This window comes from Leucopleurus acutus (genome assembly GCF_964270905.1).
Source record: "Leucopleurus acutus genome assembly, chromosome: 4".
NCBI classification, from domain to species: Eukaryota; Metazoa; Chordata; class Mammalia; order Artiodactyla; family Delphinidae; genus Leucopleurus; species Leucopleurus acutus.
Window position 1 is genome coordinate 30,224,391 of NC_139146.1, and position 25,010 is coordinate 30,249,400.

General features: G+C 39.9%; 2 protein-coding genes across 3 annotated transcripts in view; one reads left to right on the top strand and one right to left on the bottom strand.

Moving 5' to 3' along the window:
- PLA2G12A (phospholipase A2 group XIIA) overlaps positions 1-25,010 on the top strand; it is a 117,207-nt gene that overhangs the window by 46,412 nt on the left and 45,785 nt on the right. The gene's annotated exons all lie outside the window — the stretch shown is intronic.
- MCUB (mitochondrial calcium uniporter dominant negative subunit beta) overlaps positions 1,297-25,010 on the bottom strand; it is a 90,126-nt gene continuing 66,412 nt past the window's right edge. The window contains exons 2-8 of one of the 2 annotated variants that reach the window (XM_082838815.1): positions 21,358-21,433; positions 20,669-20,839; positions 16,575-16,679; positions 5,600-5,760; positions 3,550-3,753; positions 2,829-2,945; positions 1,297-1,459 (exon numbers count right to left, since the gene is read on the bottom strand). In XM_082838815.1, the coding sequence (XP_082694941.1) occupies positions 1,397-1,459; positions 2,829-2,945; positions 3,550-3,753; positions 5,600-5,760; positions 16,575-16,679; positions 20,669-20,839; positions 21,358-21,433 (897 nt within the window). In that variant the 3' untranslated portion in view covers positions 1,297-1,396. Of the gene's footprint in view, positions 1,460-2,642; positions 2,946-3,549; positions 3,754-5,599; positions 5,761-16,574; positions 16,680-20,668; positions 20,840-21,357; positions 21,434-25,010 lie in introns of those variants that run through there. The other variant, XM_082838814.1, reaches the window with a different exon arrangement.

A 25,010-nucleotide genomic window follows, 5' to 3' on the forward strand; every position in this document is an offset into this window, starting at 1 on the left:
TCAAACGCAGAACATGTCCTAAGAATTTGTCATAATACTTAACCTGGTGATATTCATTATAAAGACATTAGTGCATATTCTTAGCTTGTTAATAAAACACACTAATATACTGCTAATTCAGCATCTCCAGGTTTCGGAGATACTGATACAAACCAGCAGGTGATCACAGTGTGTTGCTCTACTTAAGGTGTAGGAAGTTTGAATCTGATTAGGTTGAAAGATATACCCTGAAAACACTGGTATTTTTTTAAGCAAATCTCTTAATATCGGGGTGTCGTCATTACCCTTTCTGTCCCATAGTCAAACATGTAAAAGGTGACATCCTGGATGTTGGATTAAATACCATTAGTTGTACATTTATAAATATTTATGATCTACTATGAGTAGATGCTTAAATCTTTTCTAGGGGCTTCCCTGGTGGTACAGTGATTGGGAGTCCGCCTGCCAATGCAGGGGACACGGGTTCGATCCCTGGTCCGGGGAAGATCCCACATGCCGCGGAGCAACTAAGCCCGTGCACCACAACTACTGAGCCTGCTGTGCTCTAGAGCCCGTGAGCCACAACTACTGAAGCCTGTGCACTTAGAGCCCATGCTCCGCAACAAGGGAGGCCACCACAATGAGAAGCCCACGCACCGCAATGAAGAGTAGCCCCCGCTCACCCCAACTAGAGGAAGCCCGCGCACAGCAATGAAGACCCAACGCAGCCAAAAATAAATAAATTAATTAATTAAAATCTTTTCTAGCTGTGTGCACTTGGGCAAATTAACCTCTCTGAACCTGTTTCCTTATTATTAAATTGGGATTAAAAACAGCTACCTCCTAGGATTATAGGATTACAAATAATATATATGTGAAGTGCCTAGAACAGTACATGACGACAAATGATAAACAGTATCTAAGTAAATATTAGTTACGATGAAACATTTCAAATGACATTTTATAATAATTTTAAGTATATTTAATGATAAAAATCTTGCAACTACTGTGAATTTAAAAAGCAATTAATGACCAGATGATTCTAAATGAAGCCTAAGAATCAAAGTGTAGCCAAGAACACTGACCATTTCACCTCCTCACGGGAATGACACAGGACAGGCTGACAAAGCTTCTTAAATGCTGAACTGTAGTAGCAGCAGCTTTGATTCTGACGGACGCATCCCAAGCTCCTTCCAGCAGTAAACCTCAACAAGCCGTGAGAATCCACAAACTGAAAATCTCAAATGAGAACATCAACGAATACCTGTGTTTTGCAAGCATTTTTTTTTTATTAACAAAGAGACTGAAACAGTCAAATTCAAATGAACTATGGGACAAAAGTTCCAGTTGCTAAGTTGCAAAATGAACACATAATGGAAAAATTCACTGACATTTAAAAATGTAAGATTACTTCTTTTCATCGAATTCCTCTACTTGCATCGCAGATAGAGTGGCGCACCTGTCTCAGGGCTTCAGTAGCCTGTCCGTGGGAAGAAGAAGAGACACTGATCAGAGAAGACCACGAACGTATCAGATTACTATTCACAAGGAATTCTATACCTTTAACGTCTCCTTAGGTCAATATATAGATCTAAACTATGAGTGGAAACTGCCTACAATATTTCAATTTATGTGGATCCTTTTGTAAAAGGTGAGTTTAGAGTTTCTAGTTCATCCTTATAGTTCTTGTAATGTTAGTTTCCCCCTTTACAGTGGTTTTTCCTGTTTATAAAAAACCAAACAAAAAAACCCACTACTCTGACCTATCAGTTTCCCTTTTTTCCCTCAACTTTATTACCTTAAAAAAAAAAAAAAAAAAAAACTTTACAGTTTGCTACTCTAAATCTTCAATGCCCAGTGCTATAAACTAGTTGAAAGAACATTCCTTAGCCTTCACGGATTGGATCATTTAAATGCAAAAGTATCCACTAAATTAAAAAAAAAAAAAGATCATTATATTTTTCCTAAGTAATGATTATATGGAATTTAAACATATTTTTTAAAGGCTCTTTATCTCCAAGTTTTGGACTACAAATTCTTGTTACATCCTTCCTTTTTTTAAATTTCAGGGAAGGGGAGTTTAGAAGTTATGGGTAACAAAAGATAGGATGATTACTGGCTATTAAATGATCATGCATTGAGCAGTAGAAGGTATTTCTACCAAAACTTTTTTCTTATAAAATTACTAAGAAAAATTTTAAAAGCTAATGAGCCCACTGGGAGGCCAGCGGTAAAAGCTGCCTAGGAAACAGATTATATGGAAGAGCCCCAGAGCACAGGATCCAAACTGAGCTTCATACCTTGCTTTCCCCACTTTCTAACCGTGTATAACCTCTGTTTTCGCATCTGAAAGAAGGAAATGATGAAAGGAGGAATAGCATATTGATTCTGTTTTTAAGGAGAAGAAACTTGTAAAAACCTTTCGAGAGCTTAATAAAATTGTTTATCAGAGCGCTCATCTTCCTAAAATTCTCCTTTCTTTTAGTTCTCCATAGTTACAGAATCTGCAATTGAGCTTGATATTGGACTTCGTTCTTTAAAAACACATATTCACTTGGAGATAGACTTCTATTGAAAACTGTTAATTTACTATCTCAAAGTCACTTAAGACATTTTCCATATACATGTAAAGCTATGCCAATGTAGAATACAGATGACAAGAATAAAACTGTAGGAAATTAGTATCAGGACATGTCAGCTATTTCACTGAACAAAACCACAATGCAGAGAAGCCTGTGCAGGACCACGACTTAACCCACGAGGATGAGCCACCGATTGTATTTCCCTGACACTGAATTCTGGCTCCCAAACAAGACCAGCTGTAAGATGTGGTATTTGCAATAAGGTACCTTAGCAAGATCTTCTTTTAACTTGTTGTACTGCACCACATCAAAATGCTGTTGCTTTGATTTCTTGTGGAAGAAGTGAAGAAACTGCCTACTCTTAACAGCTGAGTAAGTATAATCCTGAAAAAAAAAAAAAGACAAAAGACCAGAACCGAACATGCTTTAAATGGACATAATACCTCTGCAAGAAACGTGCCTTAGCAACAACAAAGCAAAGGAAGGCAGATGAGTAAAATATGTGCCGTGGCCATCAGAGCAAGCATAAGGCAACACAAGTAAAACATTTAGTCTCATTTGAGATCACCTGCTCCTTTAAAAGCAAGCAAGCTGGGCAGAGAAATCACACATAGAGGGAAAGAAAAGAGAAAAAGGAAAATGCAGATTCTTGGCAAAATAATCGCGAGATAAGCTAAAGTTACTGGGTGGTTTGCAATACAAATTCAATTTTATTTATAAACAGGATACAGAGTACACAAATTTGATGTGTTTATCTCAACGGAGGAATTTGTTAAGTTGTACTATTTATTTCTCTATAGAGGTTATACACAGTTTCTCTAGGGTATATACAAATCTCCATCCTCTGGAAAACAACAAAATTTAACAGCTGCTAAAAACCCAGATAGCAGTAATTCAATAGCTAAAAAGGTTTTATTGCTCATTACTTGGATAAGAAATTATTTATAAAAGATGTTATAACTTACCATTTTCTTAACAAACTACTCACCTGTCGAGTGACTAAAAAGTATGCAAAAAAGACCATGGAATTTGAAAATGTGATGAAGTATGTAACTGGCTCCATGATATCCCAGGAGTACACCCACCAAGTGAGCCAGGCCATTGCCCCGCCCTGAATGGACAGCAATGCTAATCCAGCCCACAGAAGTCCGTTGGTTTTGACTTCTGAGTGAGCTTCAATTCTCGCTTTCATCTGAGGGGAAAAAAAGCGACTGTTAGTTCAGTTTACAGTGCACCAACTTAAAAAAAAAAAAAAAAGCAGAAAAGGAAGAAAAGTAAAGTAATGCACATCTGTATTACTTTAAAGAGGTCTGATTTATGAAAAAATAGAATGTATAAGACATATACATTCATGAGTGATCACTTATTTCCAAATCAGTTCATTAATAAACCATTTTTAAAATTATAAAGGCAATACCTGCCCATGGAAAAAAATTTAAATAGTATAGAAAGGGTATACAATGAAAAATTCAGAAGTCATCCTCTGAAACCTAACTAAAAATTACATGTCTATTTTCTTTGACTCAGCAATTTCACTTCTGGGAATTCATCCTACAGGTACACTTGCAAATGTGATGCATCATAGGTTCATTCTTAAGAGTAAAAGACCATAAATAATCCAATTTTTCATCAAGGTATCATGCAGCTATGGTGAGGAGGCTCTCTATGTACCAATACGGAGATCTTTCCAGGATCTACTGTTAGTGAAAAAAGGTGAGAAAAGTGTATAACAGCATATACTGTTTCCTGGAAAAGGGAACAATAATATATTTGCATTTGTTTGCACATAGATAAAGAAAATCTGAAATGATTCACAGGTTCAGGGATATGGTTCTGGGAGGACAGTAGGAGGAAAACTTTCCATTGGCCACCGTTTTAGGTTTTTAAATCTTAACACAAGTAAATATCACCAACTTTTTAAAAAGTGAAGAAAAAATTAAAACGTACCATCCAACAAATAAAAAAGTCCCTTTCTCTGGCATCCCCTAAGTATTCTTAGAGGTAATCACTATCAAAAGTTTCTTTTAGGGACTTCCCTGGAGGTCCAGGGGTAAAGAATTAGCCTTCCAATGCAGGGGATGCAGGTTTGATCCCTGGTCGGGGAATTTAGATCCCACATGCTGTGGGCCAACTAAGCCCGTGCACCACCAACTACTGAGCCCACCTCAACTAGAGAGCACGCACGCCACAACTACAGAGCCCAAGTGCTCTGAAGCCCGCGTGCCTCAATGAAGACCCGACACAGCCCTCCACAAAAAAAGTTTCTCTTAACAACAAGGTCCTACTGTATATAGCACAGGGATCTATATTCAATACCCTGTGATAAACCATAATGGAAAAGAATATTAAAAAGAATGTGTGTATATGTATGTATAACTAAATCACTGCTGTACAGAATTTAACACAACTATACTTTCATAAAACAACAACAAAAAAAGTTTCTTCTACTTCTAGAAACTTTTTATTCATACACAAAGATACACATACACCTACCCATTTTTAAAAATCACAAGTGGGATTAAATTAAAACAGACTCCTGCCCCTCCTCCCCAGAAAAGTTTTTTTTTTTTTTTTTTCCTCCACCACTGATTAACTTCAGATGTTAGGAAGCCACTGCTAACTTTCCAGCTGCAATTCTGTTGAGCAGAGTGGGAGCCGTGGGCCTATTCTCTGAAAAACAAACAGTGGTAGTGCTCCAGCTAGTGCATCCCAGCTCATCTTATACTCAGTTACCAAGATACTATGGCTAATCCATGGAAAGGACGCACGGCACAGAGTTTAAGACAGCAGCCTAGAGTCAGACCACCAGAGTTCAAGTTCTGGCTCTAATACGTATTAGCTTATATACCTTTGCTGCCTTAGTTTCCTCATCTGAAGAATGAGGACGGTAACAATACCAAACTCAGAGGCTCGTTGTGAGGATTAAAGGAGAAGATAAGCCTATGTAAAGCATTCAGAAAAACACTCAAATGGAGCAATAATACCAATAAATATTGGGTATTATTTACAAACAGACTCAACAGGTGATGCTTCCGAACCTGTTCGAGGGGCTGCAGCTGTCCCTTCAGGTGGTCAATTTTCTCCAGCAGATGGTGCTCTCTCTTTTTCTGAAACTCTTCTAAATGCAAGGCTATGAACAGTCTGTGAACCAAGGATTTCATGTTTTCCATCTCAGTAGTGTGCTCACTACTCAGTTTTTCTGAGAGAAGAAGACACAAGAGAAACATAAGGCAGTTAACACATCTTTTCCTCCAGGGTTTGTAAGTCTAGGGAACCAAATCTGAGTTCCCCCGGCTGGCCACCTGGACGCTCCCCACTCCTCGGGGGCCATTTGGTACCGGCCTTTATTCCTGTCTCAGGTGATTCCATTCATCTCTCTCTGGAATAATAAATAACCAGACAGCAGGTTTAAAATTCATTACGTTTTTGTCTTTTTTCTTTTGTAATATGACTAGTGCTCTTTCTTTTTTAAAAAAAGGAAGAATAATACAGGAAAAGGAAGTATCCATCTACCAGAACCCAGGTGAATACCTCACCTGAGTTTGTAACACATTAGTTACAGGTTCACTTTTATACCTGAGTTAACCTAAGATCCTTCTTCACCCTCAACTATCTATCCAAAATCATTTTAGGATCCCCTGGGGAGGGAAACTGGTGTACAAACATGTAAACAAAACTATAATATACATTTGAAAAGTCATTCAAGTGTAAGTTCTTTTCAACAAGGTATAGATCTGAAGGGAGGTTCATACTGACGAAAGGGAATCGGTTTCTGAGCTTTTAACACAGAGTTCTTTTGATTCTGAATTTCTCTCATACTACCACTTCAGTGGATCTATAGATCTACATAAAGCTGTGCTATAGTGATGCCTTTCTGAGGGTTATAACTGTTCCCCACCACTGTAAGAGAATTTGAGATAGGGGGACAAAGTGAGGGGAGAGAAGACAGACCTTCCTGCCAGACAGCAGAAGCAACTGCAGATACGGGAGATTTATGATCCTAGTGTCAGTATTATCCCAGCGGCTTTCCAGTCTGTGACAGCACTCAACCAGTCTGTTACAGACTGAAGTTAATTTTCCTCTATCTCCACCCACTTCTTCAAGACTTTATTGTGGTCTTTAATCCCTTCCACATTCTAGGCTAAAACTCCACAAAGAGGTAGAAACGAGAAGTTCCCTTTTAGCCTTTTGAGATTTGCAGAACAGTCAGAGCCCTTTTGCTGTGATGGAAAAAATGGACAGATACATAAAAGGTCTACATACAGAAAAACGGCAGAGATGGGGCAGGATTTTGTCCAAAGCTGGGGAACGTAACAAAGATAAAGAAAGCCAGACACTAGTTCAAGTGGTAAGGATAGATGTTATTCAGTAACTATTGTACTAGGGAAGGGGATCTGGCATGAACTGAACTCAGCTTCTATTTGTGCAGAGGTGGAGGGGCGTTTTCAGGGAGCGAGGAGAACATCAAGGGGCTTAAGCAGAGTCAGGGAAGTGGAAATTTACAAAAAGTGGGAATGGAAGTTGCTTAATGTGACCAGGCCATTTGGGTCTGTTAACTGGCGCTTGTCCAGAAGAGGAAGATCAAGAAGAACAATGAGGTGCCCTGAAAATGTTTATCTCCACTTATTCCCTCAAATGCTAAATGGGAAGTAGAAGACCTCGCAGAGTGCTGGGAACTCACTGGACATGAAATTTCTATCTCAACATGGATTTTCATTTTCATTTTTCTCAATTTCTTCCATCCTTCTGTCTTTGGGGTTAAATACTGTCCTGATTTTTAAAAAGAATCAAGAATAGAAGAATGTTCATAATTGTTGAAATGATGGATTTGTTTTAATTTCTCTATACTTAATTTGTGTTTGAAAATTTTAAAAAATATTTTTCCTCAAGGGATCTTCAGAGTAATTGCTGATATCAATGCTGGAGCACGAGATCAGCCTGGATCGTCTAGTTATAGCGGAAAGTAAGAAAATGCTTAAAATAAAAACGGGGGCAAGTCATAAGGACATGGGAGCCAATGATCTTCAAATTGTACCAGATATGGTTAGCAGGAGTCCCTTAAGTTGGCTCCTGTGTCCTTGTGACTTACTCCCATTTTTTGTTAGTATTTCCTTATTTTTTCTTTTGTTGAAGTATAGTTGACTTACAATATTATATTAGTTTCAGGTGTACAGCATAGTAATTGAGTATTTTTACATATTACACTCCATTAAGTTATTACAAAATAATGGCTATAATTTCCTGTGCTGTATATCTCCTTGTTGTTATTTTATAGTTTGTATCTCTTAATCCCCTACCCCTATCTTGCCTCTCCCCAGCTGGTAACCACTAGCTTGTTTTCTATACCTCTGAGTCTGTTTCTGTTTTGCTATATACATTCATTTTATTTTTTAGATTCTACATATAAGTGATATCATACAGTATTTGTTTTTGTCTGACTAAGCATAATATTTTCTAGGTCCATCCAGCTTGCTGCAAATGGCAGAATTTCATTCTTTTTTATGGCTGAGTAATATGCGTGTGTGTGTGTGTGTGTGTGTGTGTGTGTGTACATACCACATCTTCTTAAGCCAATCGTCTGTTGATGGACACTTGGGTTAACTACTGTAAACAGTGTTGCTATGAACACTGGGGTGCATGTATCTTTTCAAATTAGTGTTCTCATTTTTTTCTATATGCATACCAGGAGTGGAATAGCTGGATCATATGGTAGTCCTATTTCTAGTTTTTCTGAGGAACCTCAAACCACACTGTTTTCCATACTGGCTGCACTGATTTACATTCCCACCAACAGTGTACAAGGGTTTCCTTTTCTCCACATCCTCTCCAACATTTGTTATTTGTAGACGTTTCGATGATAGCCACTCTAACAGTTTTAAGGTGATATCTCATTGTTTTGATTTGCATTCCTCTAATAATTAGCGATGCTGAACACCTTTTCATGGGCCTGTTAGCTATCTGTATGTCTTCTTTGGAAAAATGTCTATTCAGGTCTTCCGCCCAGTTTCCATTTGCATGAAATATCTTTTTCCATCCCCTTGTTTTCAGTTTGTGTATGTCTTTAGCTCTGAAGTGAGTCTCTTGTAGGCAGCATACAGAAGGTTCTTGTTTTTTTTATCCAATCAGCTGCCCCTATGTCTTTTGAGTGCAGCATTTAGTCCACTGACATTTAAAGTAATTATTGATAGGTATGTACTTATTGCCATTTTATTAACTTCTTCTAGTTGTTTTCGTAGTTCTTCTCTGTTTTATTTTCTGTATCTAAATCACCTCCCCCCACCTCTCCCCATCCCCTTGGCATCTACTGATGATTCTTGTCTGAACTTGGCTGCAATATAATGATTTTTCAACTACAACAGCCCTCAAAATATTTACCAGTCAGAACCTGGCATTCCAACTAAAAACATGAACCTTCCCTTATTTACTGATTTATTTATCTCACCATCTATTTATGAAGGCATAGACTCAGTATTACCTTATCCTAACCCCGATAGTCCACAACCACAGCTTACTGAGAGCAGAAACCTCTGGAGCCAATACTTGATAGGAACACTAAACTATAATGGCTGAACTGCTGAAGGCTCAGTGCTGACTAGTTTGAGAAATAAAAACAGTCACACATTCATGAGTTTTACCTCCAGGAGTCCCACCAGGTTCTCACAGTGAAGGTCAGAGATCAGAGAAAAATACCTCCCTGCTTCCAGCAGAGAAAGGAGAAAAGTAACCATTTTGAAACAGTCCTGAGCATTACTTTCTCCATGCCAAGGAAATTACAGTTGACCCTCAAACGATATGGGGGATAGGGGCACCAACCCCACATGCCGTCAAAAATCCACGTATAACTTTATAGTTGGTCCTGTGTATCCATGATTCCATGGACTAAACCAACTGTGGACCACTTAGTACTGCAGTGTTTATTGAAACAAATGTGCATGTAAAGTGGACCCATGCAGTTCAAACCTATGTTGTTCAAGGGTCAACTGTACTTTACCAGAACCTAGTCTGGCCTGGAGAAAGGGCAATTAGCCAGCTCCAGGCCCCTCTAGCCTTCCTCATATAGGGGAGGGAAAAAAATGGCTAAGAAACTCTTCTGAAGGTTACAGCACAGTAATCCTGGCCCAGTAAAAACCTTGAGATTTAATCATAAAATTACAGAATGCTTCTCCCTCCCAACACCTTAACACCACATCAACAGGGCTCCAGTTCTGTGCAAGACACAGACTCTATTCCAGAAAGAATTTCTAGGGAAACTCAAATACAACAGGGTAGAGAAACAGGGACACTAGAAAATACTGAAGCCTCTGATACCTACAGCTATAGCAAACAGTAAACAGCTCAGCTCCTGGTCAGATACACATAAAACCTCACACTTAAGACCTACTTGCTTCAGTTTCTATTTTTAATAATATCACGTCTAGCTTTCAACAAAAAATTACAAGGCAAGAAAAAAACAATCTAAAGAAACAAACCAAGCATCAGAATCTGATATGGCAGAGATTTTGGAATTTTCAGACCAGGAAATTAAGACAAATATGATTGCTATGGTAAGGGCTGTGATGGAAAAAGTTGACAACATGCAAGAACAGATGAGTAATGTAAACAGAGAGATGAACATTGTAACAAAGAATCAAAAAGAATTTCCAGAAATCAAAAACACTTTAATAGAAAGGAAGAATGCCTTTGACAGGCTCACCAGTAAACTAGACACAGAGGGGGAAAGAACCAGTGAGGCTGATCATGGTGATACCCACATCCAAAGACAAAGGAGGCGCCACAATGAGATGGTAGGAGGGGCGCAATCACAGTAAAATCAAATCCCATAACTGCTGGGTGGGTGACGCACAGACTGGAGAACACTTATACCACAGAAGTCCAACCACTGGAGTGAAGGTTCTGAGTCCCACGTCAGGCTTCCCAACCTGGGGGTCAGGCAACGGGGGGAGGATTCCTAGAGAATCAGACTTTGAAGGCTAGCAGGATTTGATTGCAGGACTTTGACAGGACTGTGGAAAACAGAGACTCCACTCTTGGAGTCCACGGCTGCAGAAGAGAATAAAGAAAAAAGAATGAAAAGAAATGAAGACAGCCTAAGAGAACTCTGGGACAGCACTGAACGCAACAACATTCAAATTATAGAGGTCCCAGAAGGAGAAGAGAGAGAGAAACGACCCGAGAAAATATTTGAAGAGATTATAGTTGAAAACTGCCCTAACATGGGAAAGGAAATAGCCACCCAAGTCCAGGAAGTGCAGTGAGTCCCATACAGGATAAACCCAAGGAGAAACATGCCGAGACACACAGTAATCAAATTGGCAAAAATTAAAGACAAAAAAAAATTATTGAAAGCAGCAAGGGAAAAAAGACAACATACAAGGGAACTCCTAAAAGGTTAACAGCTGATTTCTCAGCACAAACTCTACAAGCTAGAAGGGAGTGGCATGACATATTTAAAGTGATGAAAGGGGAGAACCTACAACCAAGATTACTCTACCCGGCAAGGATCTCATTCAGATTCAATGGAGAAATCAAAAGCTTTACAGACAAGCAAAAGCTAAGAGAATTCAGCACCACAAAACCAGCAATACAACAAATGCTAAAGGAATTTCTCTAAGTGGGAAACACAAGAGAAGGACCTACAAGACAAAACAATTAAGAAAATGGTCATAGGAACATACATATCAATAATTACCTAAAACATGAATGGATTAAATGCTCCAACCAAAAGACACAGGCTCACTGAATGGATACAAAAACAAGACCCATACATAGGCTGTCTAAAACAGACCCACTTCAGAGCAAGGGACACATACAGACTGAAAGTGAGGGGATGGAAAAAGACATTCCATGCAAATGGAAATCTAAAGAAAGCTGGAGTAGCAATACTCATATCAGATAAAATGGACTTTAAAATAAGGAATGTTACAAGAGACAAGGAAGGCCAATACATAATGATCAAGGGATCAATCCAAGAAGAGGATATACCAACTGTAAATATATATGCACCCAACACAGGAGCACCTCAATACATAAGGTAACTGCTAACAGCTATAAAAGAGGATATCGAAAGTAACACAAAAATAGTGGGGGACTTTAACACCTCACTTATACCAATGGACAGATCATCCAAACAGAAAATTAATAAGGAAACACAAGCTTTAAATGACACAATAGACCAGATAGATTTAATTGAGATTTATAGGACATTCCATCCAGAAACAGCAGATTACACTTTCTTCTCAAGTGCGCATGGAACATTCTCCAGGATAGATCACACCTTGGGTCACAAATCAAGCCTCAGTAAATTTAAGAAAACTGAAATCGTATAAGGCATCTTTTCTGACCACAACACTATGAGATTAGAAATCAATTACAGGGAAAAAAACATAAAAGCACAAACACATGGAGGCTAAATAATACGTTACTAAATAACCAAGAAATCACTGAATAAATCAAAGAGGAAATCAAAAAATACCTAGAGACAAATGACAAGGAAAACATGATGATCCAAAACCTGTGGGATGCAGCAAAAGCAGTACTAAGAGGGAAGTTTATAGCTATACAAGCCTACCTCAAGAAACAAGAAACATCTCAAATAAACAACCTAACTTTAGACCTAAAGGAACTAGAGAAAGAAGAACAAACAAAACCCAAAGTTAGCAGAAGGAAAGAAATCATAAAGATCAGAGCAGAAATAAATGAAATAGAAACAAAGAAGACAATAGCAAAGATCAATAAAACTAAAAGCTGGTTCTTTAAGAAGATAAACAAAATTGATAAACCTTTAGCCAGACTCATCAAGAAAAAGAGGGAGAGGACTCAAATCAATAAAATTAGAAATGAAAAAGGAGAAGTTACAACAGACACCACAGAAATACAAAGAATCCTAAGAGACTACTACAAGGAACTCTATGCCAATAAAATGGACAGCCTGGAAGAAATGGACAAATTCTTAGAAAGGTATAACCTTCCAAGAATGAACCAGGAAGAAATAGAAAATAAGAACAGACCAATCACAAGTAATGAAATTGAATCTGTGATTAAAAGTCTTCCAGCAAACAAAAGTCCAGGACCAGATGGCTTCACAGGTGAATTCTATCAAACATTTAGAGAAAAGCTAACACCTATCCTTCTCAAACTCTTCCAAAAAATTCCAGAGGAAGGAGCACTCCCAAACGCATTCTATGAGACCACCATCACCCTGATACCAAAACCAGACAAAGATACTACAAAAAAAGATAATTACAGACCAATATCACTGATGAATATAGATGCAAGAATCCTCAACAAAATAGTAGCAAACAGAATCCAACACCACATTAAAAGGATCACACACCATGATCAAGTGGGATTTATCCCAGGGATGCAAGGATTCTTCAGTACATGCAAATCAATCAATGTGATACACCATATTAACAAATTGAAGAATAAAAACCATATGATCATCTCAACAGATGCAGAAAAAGCTTTCGACACAATTCAACACCCATTTATGATAAAAACTCTTCAGAAAGTGGGCAGAGAGGGAACCTACCTCAACATAATAAAGTCCATATATGACAAACCCACAGCAAACATCATTCTCAATGGTGAAAAACTGAAAGCATTTCCTCTAAGATCAGGAACAAGACAAGGATGTCCACTCTCACCACTATTATTCAACATAGTTTTGGAAGTCCTAGCCATGGCAATCAGAGAAGAAAAAGAAATAAAAGGAATACAAATTGGAAGAGAAGAAGTAAAACTGTCACTGTCTGCAGATGACATTGTACTATACGTAGAGAATACTAAAGATGCCACCAGAAAACCACTAGAGCTAATCAATGAATCTGGTAAAGTTGTGGGATATAAAATTAATGCACAGAAATCTCTTGCATTCCTATACACTAATGATGAAAAATCTGAAAGAGAAATTAAGGAAACACTCCCATTTACCACTGCAACAAAAAGAATAAAATACTTAGGAATAAACCTACCTAGGGAGACAAAAGACCTGTACGCAGAAAACTTTAAGACACTGATGAAAGAAATTAAAGATGATACGAACAGATAAAGAGATATACCATGTTCTTGGATTGGAAGAATCAACATTGTGAAAATGACTATACTACCCAAAGCAATCTACAGATTCAATGCAATCCCTATCAAATTACCAATGGCATTTTTTTACAGAACTAGAACAAAAAATCTTAAAATTTCTATGGAGACACAAAAGACCCTGAATAGCCAAAGCAGTCTTGAGGGAAAAAAACGGAGCTGGAGGAATCAGAGTTCCTGACTTCAGTCTATACTACAAAGCTACAGTAATCAAGACAATATGGTACTGGCACAAAAACAGAAATACAGATCAATGGAACAAGATAGAAAGCCCAGAGATAAACCCACACATCTATGGTCAACTAATCTATGACAAAGGAGGCAAGGATATACAATGGAGAAAAGACAGTCTCTTCAATAAGTCGTGCTGCGAAAACTGGACAGCTACATGTAAAAGAATGAAATTATAACTCTCCCTAACACCATACGCAAAAATAAACTCAAAATGGATTAGAGACCTACATGTAAGATACGACACTATAAAACTCTCAGAGGAAAACATAGGAAGAACACTCTGACATAAATCACAGCAAGATCTTTTTTGATCCACCTCCTAGAGTAACAGAAATAAAAACAAAAATAAACAAATGGGACCTAATGAAACTTAGAAGCTTTTGCAAAGCAAAGGAAACTACAAACAAGACGAAAAGGCAACCCACAGAATGGGAGAAAATATTTGCAAACGAATCAACGGACAAAGGATTAATCTCCAAAATATATAAACAGCTCATGCAGCTCATTATTAAAAAAACAAACAACCCAATCCAAAAATGGGCAGAAGACCTAAATAGACATTTCTCCAAAGAAGACATACAGATGGCCAAGAGGCACATGAAAAGCTGCACAACACCACTGATTATTAGAGAAATGCAAATCAAAACTACAATGAGGTATCACCTCACACCAGTTAGAATGTGCATCTTCAGAAAATCTACAAACAACAAATGCTGGAAAGGGTGTGGAGAAAAGGGAACCCTCTTGCACTGTTGGTGGGAATGTAAATTGATACAGCCACTATGCAGAACAGTATGGTGGTTCCTTAAAAAACTAAAAAGAGAATTACCATATGACCCAGCAATCCCACTACTGGGCATATACCCAGAGAAAACCATAATTCAAAAAGACACATGCACCCCAATGTTCACTATTTACAATAGCCAGGTCATGGAAGCAACCTAAATGCCCATCAACAGACGAATGGATAAAGAAGATGTGGTATATATATACCATAGAATATTACTCACCATAAAAAGGAACGATATTGGGTCATTTGTAGAGATGTGGATGAATCTAGAGACCATCATACAGAGTGAAGTAAGTCAGAAAGAGAAAAACAAATATCGTATATTAATGTATATATGTGGAATCTAGAAAAATGGTACAGATGAACCGGTTTTCAGGGCAGAAATTGAGACACAGATGTAGAGAACGAACGTATGGACACCAAGGGGGGAAGCGGCCGGGCAGGGGATGGTGGTGGTGTGATGAATTGGGAGATTGGGACTGACATATATACACTAATATGTATAAAATGGATAAGTAATAAGAACCTGCTGTATAAAAAAATAAATAAAATAAAATTCAAAAATTAAAAAAAAAGATAAAAATGGAACGTTTTCATTACGTTTCAGTAGAGAATCACATGTGGAAATATGGTCAAGAAGGTTTTTTTCGCTTAACTTATGTGGAACCCAAACATCAAAGCGATTAACGTCACCAAGATGGTGCAGATTATTTTAAACGCTTGATTTGGATATTTTGAGTATGTCGGCTATCTCCCGAGTGGTATAACGTTGACTGTTCTCAATTATTGCTTCAATTTGATCGCTATCAACTTCAACTGGTCTACCCAACCATGGAGCACTGTCCAGAGAGAAATCTCCAGCACGAAACTTCACAAACCACTTTTCACATGTTCGATCACTCACAGCACTTCTCCATACACTGCACAAATCTTTTTTTGCGTTTCAGTTGCGTTTTTACCTTTCTTGAAATAATAAAGCATAATATGCTGAAAATGTTGCTTTTTCCCTTCCATCTTCCATATTAAAATGGCTACACAAAAATTCACCAATTTTCCTTTTTTTTTTTTTTTTTTTTTTGGCGATACGCGGGCCTCTCACTGTTGTGGCCTCTCCCGTTGCGGAGCACAGGCTCCGGACGCGCAGGCTCAGCGGCCATGGCTCACGGGCCCAGCCGCTCCACGGCATGTGGGATCTTCCCGGACCGGGGCACGAACCCGTGTCCCCTGCATCGGCAGGTGGACTCTCAACCACTGCACCACCAGGGAAGCCCAAATTCACCAATTTTGATAAGTCTTTTTTTAAATGCATGCTGATATGACAGCTGTCACAATACAATCTAACAAAATTGTTTTGAATGAATGAAAGACAGCTATGTGCTACTAGAGCCATCGAAGGGAAGAAACCGAACAAACGTTTTGGCCCAGACAACAGAAAATGTTCCACTCCAGCGCTTGATAGTGGGGGAGGCTGTGGGGAAGGGGTGGAGCTCATGGGAACTCTCTGCTCTCTGCTCCACCACGCTGTGAACCTGAAACTGGCTAGAAAAAAGAAAACCTACTTAAAAAAAAAAAAAAGTGAAGACCTGTACAACGGTATACGCTTGAGTTCCTGATTTTCAGGTCCACTTCTTCTTAACCCAATAATGTCAGATTAAGCATTCAAGATCCTAAAATGAAGCCTTAAAAGTCTAAAAAGAGTATATGAGCCTAAAAGCTCTGACAGACGACTTCTACCAATCATTTCTACCCTTGCTAGAAAAGCTTAAACATTGGCTCTCCAAAGCCTTCTTGGTCATTTGGTTAACTAAAACAAATTCTTAGGATAAGGCTGCTCCCTGAAAAAGGCCCACAGCGAAAGGGAAGTGTTAAGATACTTGCATAGCTGTGTTTCTTACCTTTCTTAGGGCACTGTACATCGTATGTGATCGTATTAATGACAAGTCTAAAATCGTTCATTAGCAAGATTTCCATCAAGGTTGAAGCTGCAATTTCACTGCCATCTGAAAATGCAAAAATAAGTCCTTGTTTTACAACAGTAAGAACCATGTTTCAACATATGGAAAAACACTTGCTAATCCAGGTCTCTACAATACAGTAGTGGACATCTGTCTATTCTGGGGGTGGTGGTGCTTTCCCATACCCGATACTCTTCCCACCGGGAGGGAATCCTCTCTTGCTGCTCTACTGCCCATTACAGTGGACCAAGAAGAGCAGGCAGGCACCCCGTCTCCCACTCTGTCGGCGGCGCTGGGACCCAGGCTGACGTCCCTCGTGGGACTGTACCTGCGGACGGTCATGCAAGGCCAGAGCAGTGCAGGTGGCGGCGGAGGGGCTGAGGGTGTCGGCAGCAAAGCCCATCAGGCTGTTCCCAGCCTAACCTCTCTACTCACGTCCTTCTTCAGCTCCTACCCTCTTTTTTTTTTTCTTTAAATTTATTTATTTTTGGCTGTGTTGTGTCTTCGTTGCTGCGCGCAGGCTTTCTCTAGTTGCGGCGAGCGGGGGCTACTCTTCGTTGCGGTGCGCGCGCTTTTCATTGTCGTGGCTTCTCTTGTTGTGGAGCACGGGCTCTAGGAGCACGGGCTTCAGTAGTTGTGGCACGTGGGCTCAGTAGTTGTGGCTCGCGGGCTCTAGAGTGCGGGCTCAGTAGTTGTGGCGCACGGGCTTAGTTGCTCCATGTGGGATCTTCCTGGACCGGGGCTCGAACCCACGTCCCCTGCACTGGCAGGCGGATTCCTAACTGCTGCTCCGCCAGGGAAACCCTCCTGCCCTCTTCTGGGCCTGGCTTTCTTTCAGTTCCAGTCAGAGAGCCTGCTGACACACACCCCTGCTTAGTCAGAGCCCATTTCGGCAGCTTGCAGCCAAACGCGCCTAACCGCTCTGTGGAGGCATGCGGCAGGAACGTTTGTGGAAGCCCGCCTCTCTCTTACTTTTAGCCGCTAAGGGGGAGTGATGTGCGTTGACTGAAACTTGGTAGCGCCGCAACCACCGCCACACAGGGCTCCCTCCCTTTCTAGCCGAGCTAAGACCACAAGAGGCAAAACTGCAAGTGGCTGGGGGTGGCAGGGAGAGTGACAAACATAGCTGAACCGAAGGAGTAAATCTGCACTTGTGCGGTGTATTTCCTAGAGGTGGAGAGATTCTAATAGTGATTTCAGATATCCCAGGAACAGTTCAGAAAAAAAAAAAAAAAATCTCTAGGAGAATGTCAGCGTCAGCGTGCTTCGCACAGCCTCTTATATAGCCTAGCTTTTGCTGTTATATTCTTGAACTTTCATGTAACCCAGGTGTTAAGATTCAAACTCACTGAACAGTAAGCAAAAAACTGGCGCTGGTAGGGGTTTCTATCATTCTTCTTTCGGAACGGTCTACATATAATTACGTGACACAGAGTCCAGGATGTATATTTTCGCCTGGCCTGGCATCGCTTGGCTGCATTCAACCGGATATGCGTGACAACAGTAATGCTGCTAGTAAAATCAGGGAGAACCTGCTTGCCTGCCTCCTGTCTGGCTCTCAGCAGTTCTTTTGTTCAGAAGGCAGCAAGTCAAGGCTGCACCTGGGGCTGTTCCTAGAATTTGGCTGTTTGGGTTCCTGTTCATCAGCTGCGGTGAGATCATCTTCCCAGGAATTGCCAAATAACTCAGCCCACACTGTGGGCAAAACTGTGACAAGCTTAGAACACTCTTTTCAAGCCCAAATTAAATGCAGGCAAATTCCACCCACAGAGCCTCTTTTTAAAAAGATCAGCAACACACCAAATCCTTGTATCTGACTTTGCAAGTGTCATTTAAAAATCTACATTTAAATGACTTCACACCTGCTCCTTAAAATATTATTATAAAAAAATCAACTGAGTATGATTTCTCAGTTGAAGTACTACATTATCCTTTATGCTGTTATAGGAACAGCAAGAGATTGATGTGAAACACTTTTAAGGAGGTAATGATACAGTGATGAATTTTTCACCTATTCTTGGGCAAGTACTGATATGAACCCCAACACAGCGTTTTCACTCAGTCCAAAGAGCCCCTTTACTCTATGATTTCTAGGGTTTTTCTCTGTGTTTTATGTTTCAAAGCTACTCAAATTATTTTTTTAGAAACAAGCAGGGTACACATCAATGTTTTAACCTAATTTCAGGCAAGCACTGTGCTCAGTGCCCTTCTGAGTTCTGGGTTTGCACTTCCCTGCTCTGAGGAGGAGCAGTTATTCCCCTGCAGGGAAGGCCCAGGGGTTTCGGTGTTCCTGTGACTGGGGGGCGGGAATGTCGGTCCAGTCAGGGATGAAGTATTAGGCCACTGTGGTCACGGGACTAAAACCTTCTTTCTCTGATTCTGGTTTTAGCAGGAAGAAACTCCCCTTCCGGTTAAATCCAAAGTCCTTACAATAACCTACAACAAGGCTTTCCCTAACCTGCCCTTCCCCTCCTACTTGGACCCAGCTCCCTCCCTTTTCAGTTGAGGGTGAAGTTAGCTCCCACCTCAGGGCTTCTGCCTGGAGAGCTCTCTTCCCATCTACATCTTCTCTCATCTCTTCCCGGTCTTCACCTAAATGTGACCTGAGTGAGCACCTCCCACCAACACACACAACTCCCACCCCCCATCACTCTGCTTTATTTTTGACTGTAACACTAATTATCTAACATATTATATATTTTATTTCTTTACCTTGTTTCTTTCTCCTCTTAAAATGTAAGCTCCCTAAGAACAGGAGTTTTAATCTCTGTTGTTCTTTGCTCTATCTCTAGCATCTAGAACAGTGCCTGGCATATGTTAGTGTAAAAAAAATTAATACACAGAAACCTCAATTAAATAGAGTCCAGAGACCAGAAGGGGGAGCTCTCACACCCTGTGAGGACAGCAGAGCCCAACAGGAAGAAGAAAGACTCCTCTTCTTTCCCAGCAAGGACTCAGCCAATGAAAAGCCATGGACTGTTTGTTTACTATAGCCCTACTCACTTCCTTTTCCTCTATAAAAGCGGTCTCCTCCCCTTGTCCTGAAAGTCCTCACATGTGGCTCACCATGGTTGCAGACCCTGAATTGCAATTCTCTGCTGATCCGCAATAAATCCATCTTTGCTGGAGAAATATCTGGCAGTCTCTTTGTTTCAGGTCAACATTTGTTAGGTGCTCAATATTTGCTGAGTAAATAAATTCTTTAATCTCTATTTTTCCAACTTCCATGTCTACCTCTTAATTGGTTCTGAACTTGGATAGGGAAGAAGAACGTTAATTTCCTTTTCAAAACTGCAATATTAATCATTAACTTTTAAATAAGTTTATTCTAAGTATGTAATACTACAATAAAATAACAGTGCAAATTTATTCACTTATTTATATTTATAGTAGCCTCTGTATATTGGACTGGGGTAAAGAATTCTTTATTCTCTTTTAGGGGCAGGAGGACATCCTTTTATGTCCTCAGACCATGAAAACATAAAAGCTATATCCTAAATTTTAAATGTCTATGTGACTAACCACCTCTGCTGGTATTAAACTATATATATATATATATATATTTATATACACACACACACACACACACACACACACACTTTCCTGAGAACTAATTCGTCAAAAAACACGCTAGACTATAACTGCTTTATAACAAAGGTTAATGAACTATTTGTGTATTTTAGTTATTCACTGGCTATTTCAATCATTGAGCCTGCATTTCATTTTCTAATTATTCAAATTTCTTACAGAAAATTAGACACTAATGACTGTGTCATTAAAATTTTCTCAGAGAAAAATCTGGGGGCTAAGTTTATGAAATAAGTAACCAAAACATGCATAAACTTATTCCATTTCTTTTTTATTCAATAGGGTTAATTTTTTTATATTACTGATGTTCAAAAGTGAAGGACTCAGTAACTGCCAACCATTTATTATATAATGAATTAAAGAATCAAGTTTCTAGAAAAGTAAAGAACCAAAACAAAGGTTCAGAAGAAGAGAAAAAGACAAAGTTGAAGAAAACATATATATACCTGCTGTGAAGATGGCAGCCGTTTTGATACCTTTATCTTCATTTTGTAGGTCCTGAAGGAATGAACCAACCGTTGATAACATTGGTTTGACTACAAACTGACAGCGCTCCTTTCTGGATGGCAAAGTAAGTGTTACCAAGGGAAGGCCATGTTTATAATTAATTGTGATTTCTGTTAAGAAAAAAAAAGATGGTAATAGAGGATGGATAACATTTCCTTTAAAACTAACTGTTAAAATTATTATTAAAAGATTATTAACTACAAAAATTCTACAAGGGATGCCTAAATATAGAATTCATAATCCTCTGAATGCCTATAATCATTTACATCACGCCTACAGTGCCTTCATTATACTAGTTTACATATTCCCCACCATTCTATAACATTTTATTAAGCATATATCACACTTTATTATAATTATCTGCTTAGAGTCTTCCCAGGTAAAAATTTATTGAGGGCAGAAACTGCTTCTAAGTCATCTGTAACTCCTTTGATTGTTGGAGTGGGAGTTTGCCAAAAGACATCAGAGATCTTATGGGAGCAGAAAAGGAAGGAACTGAGCTCCGAGGGGGGGTGGGAGGGGCAATACAAGAAAAGTCTGTTTTGCTCAAAACTCACACTTCTCACTTTATTTGGAAGACTAGAAATAAATTAGCATGGGGAATTAAAGAAGTGCTAAGAAAACTTACCGTCAGATGGCCCCACTGTACTATAAAGGTTTGACTGATACAATTTCAGATTTCCACACAGTTTCACACACAAAACCTGTAAGAAAAAAATGATTTTTTTTTCTTTTAGGAAAAGTGGGAAAGCTGAAATAAGTGTCTGTACGTGAAGACTGTTTTAACGTTGTATGGCAAGCATGACGAAAACTTCAGCGACCCACACATACCCAGGTAAGCCCTTAGAGAAGCTCACTAGACCTTTCTGACTGTGTTGTCCCATATGGGAGCCACTAGTCACATGCAGCCATTTAAAGTTAAATCAATTAAAATTAAATAACACTAAAAATTCAGTTTCTCACAGTCAGTCACCTTTGCCACATTTCAACTGCTCTATAGCTCTGGGTCTAGTAGCTACCGTATTGGACAGCACAGAAACAGATCACTTCCATCATCACAGAAAGTTCTACTGGACGGCACTGCTGGGTCTAGAACATCTGAATGGCTACCTTACTATGGGATGTATTTTTAGGGTTTGTATTGGTGGGTTTTTTTTAAATTAATTAATTAATTATTTTTTTTGGTTGTGTTGGGTCTTTGTTGCTGTGCACAGGCTTTGTCTAGTTGTGGCGAGCAGGGGCTACTCTTCGTTGCGGTGCGCGGGCTTCTTGTTGCGGAGCACGGGCTCTAGGCGCACAGGCTCAGTAGTTGTGGCTCGCGGGCTCTAGAGCGCAGGCTCAGTAGTTGTGGCGCACGGGCTTAAGTTGCTCCATGGCATGTGGGATCTTCCCGGACCAGGGCTCGAACCCATGTCCCCTGCACTGGCAGGCAGATTCTTAACCACTGCTCCACCAGAGAAGCCCTGTATTAATCATGGCAGTGGTGACAAAGACTCCCTCCTCAACCAAACTTTAGTCAGTGTCCTCTAAGCCTGACTAAGCCCCATCCTTGTGCATGTCCTCCAGGAGGCCAGCTTTAGCAAGAATGTTGTTGAGTTAGTTTAGCCAGAACCCCCCAACCCTCAGTGTCTGATCAAATTCCTCATCCTCCACTATTCCCCAGGTATTATCTGATCACCCTAGTCTGTCTTCAACAAGAATCCTGCTAGGTCAGGTGAGCAAAGAATTACTCCATCCTCTTAGTATTCCCATCCACTGCCCCTCCAACTCTGCTCGTTGGATATAAATCCCCACTGTTCCCAGATGTGAAAGGGATGAGCCCAATCTCTCTCCCCTATTACAAAACCCCACTGTAGCAGTCCCCCAGAATAAAGTCTACCTTACATTCCTTAACAAGTGTCATGAATAACTTCTTCTTTAACAGTGGTTTGGTGTGTATCCTTCCAAACTGTTTTCCATATACTGCCACCTTTCCACGTTGAGTTAAAATTTATGCTAGAGTTTATATAATGCTAAAGACAGTTTATAAGTCAAATTCCTAGATGCCAAAGATGATAATTCCTGCTCATAAAGTACTTACCATTTAATGTGCTGATGAAGTTTCTCTACTACAATTATCATTTTAGAGGCAACCGCTTGACAACCAGGAAATGTTGAAAGAAGGCAGAGTGGCCAGGGAAGAATATTAAAGCTTTCTCAAGCTTTTGCGTACCTAAGAATCACCTGGCTACTACAATACTGTCCACTGCTAAATAGACAGGGCTTGTTAAAAACACAGCTTCCTGGACTCCACCTTTACTAGATTTTTGATCTAGTAAGTCTGAGGTAGGGGTATGAGAATTTGCATTTTTAATAAGCCCCAGGGTTATACTGAAGTTACAGGTGTGAAGGTCACCCTTTTGAGTAGCTGGGTTCTAGCAGACCCTCTGAGGCCTTCAGGGCACGATTTCTAATCTTCTGCATAGAATCTCTTTGAACTCTAAATTTTAGTGCTGGGACAAGGGTTACTGCCTTCAAATGATATTCAGTATCAGGTCAAAAGGTGACTCAGGCTTCTCTTTTATCACATCTTTTTCCTAAATACAATTCTAATCACTTCACACCCTGCTTAAAACCCCAGGGACTTCAACAGTTTATATAAAGTAGAAAGAACAGTGACCCCCGGAGTTCTAAACTCAGTTTAGCCACTTAATAGCTGGAGATCACAGATAAGTCACAGGACTGCGCTTTTGTTCTCTGAAGGGTTAGGTGGGGATAACAACATCTATCTTGCAGAGCAGATATAAAAATTAAACAAAGCGTCAAGCAAGTATAAGGTGGGGTCTACGCGCCTCACATGAGCAGTATAGGCCACCTCCCCTCCACAGCTCCACCACTTACTGTTCTCTTACGACAGGAGCTTAGGCCCCAGGCAGACGAGCTGTGTGCCACCGATGTATTAAAGTGTTGCCTTCTTTATCCACTTCTGCCTAACAAACCCTGTCATTCCCTCCAGGCCCAGCTCAAAGGCCATTTCCTAAGTCTTCCTGCAGAGTCATGATGGTTGAGTGCGAAGGGCACAGGCTTTGCTATCAGAACTAAGCTGGAATTCCAGCTTCAAGACATACCAGCTGCCATGATCTTTGACAGGCAGAGGGTTCGGGAAGAAACGGGTTGTGAGAAAAAGAAGGGGACGAGTTTGGCAGAAAGGAAAGGGAAAGGGAAAGAAAAGAATGTTCATTCCACATATATGTTCATTCCACATATAAGTGATATCATACGGTATTTGTCTTTCTCCTTCTGACTTACTTCACTTAGTATTATAATCTCTAGCTGCATCCATTGTTTCTGCAAACAGCATTATTTCATTTTTTATGGCTGAGTAGTATTCCACTGTGCATATGTACCACATCTTCTTTATCCATTCATCTGCTGATGGACATCTAGGTTGTTTTCATGTCTTGGCTATTGTAAATAGTGCTGCTATGAACATACGGGTGCATGTATCTTTTTTTTTTATAGTGTTTATTTTATTTTTACTTGTTGACAGTTTTGCTTTATTTATTTTTTATTTATGGCTGTGTTGGGTCTTCATTTCTGTGCGAGGGCTTTCTCTAGTTGTGGCAAGCGGGGGCCGCTCTTCATCGCGGTGCGCGGGCCTCTCACTATCACGGCCTCTCTTGTTGCGGAGCACAGGCTCCAGATGCGCAGGCTCAGTAATTGTGGCTCACGGGCCCAGTTGCTCTGCGGCATGTGGGATCTTCCCAGACCAGGGCTCGAACCCGTGTCCCCTGCATTGGCAGGCAGATTCTCAACCACTGCGCCACCAGGGAAGCCCCATGTATCTTTTTGAATTATAATTTCATCTGGATATATACGAAGGAGTGGGGTTGCTGGATCATATGGTAATTCTATTTTCAGTTTTCTGAGGAACCTCCATACTGTTCTCCACAGTGGCTTTACCAACTTACATTCCCACCACCAGTGTAGGAGGGCTCCCTTTTCACCACACCCTCTCCAGCATTTGTTATTTGTAGACTTTTTTCTTTTCAGGAAAGGCATTTTATTTTAAATACAGCAGTGTGTACATGTCACTCCCAGACTCTCAATCTATCCCTTCCCCCACCCCTTCCCCTGGTAATGATAAATTTGATAATTCATTCTCTAAGTCTGTTTCTGTTTTGTAGATAAGTTCATTTGTATCTTTTCTTTATTAGATTCCACATATAAGCGATATCTTATGATATTTGTCTTTCTCTGTCTGACTTACTTCACTTAGTATGATAATCTCCAGGTCCATCC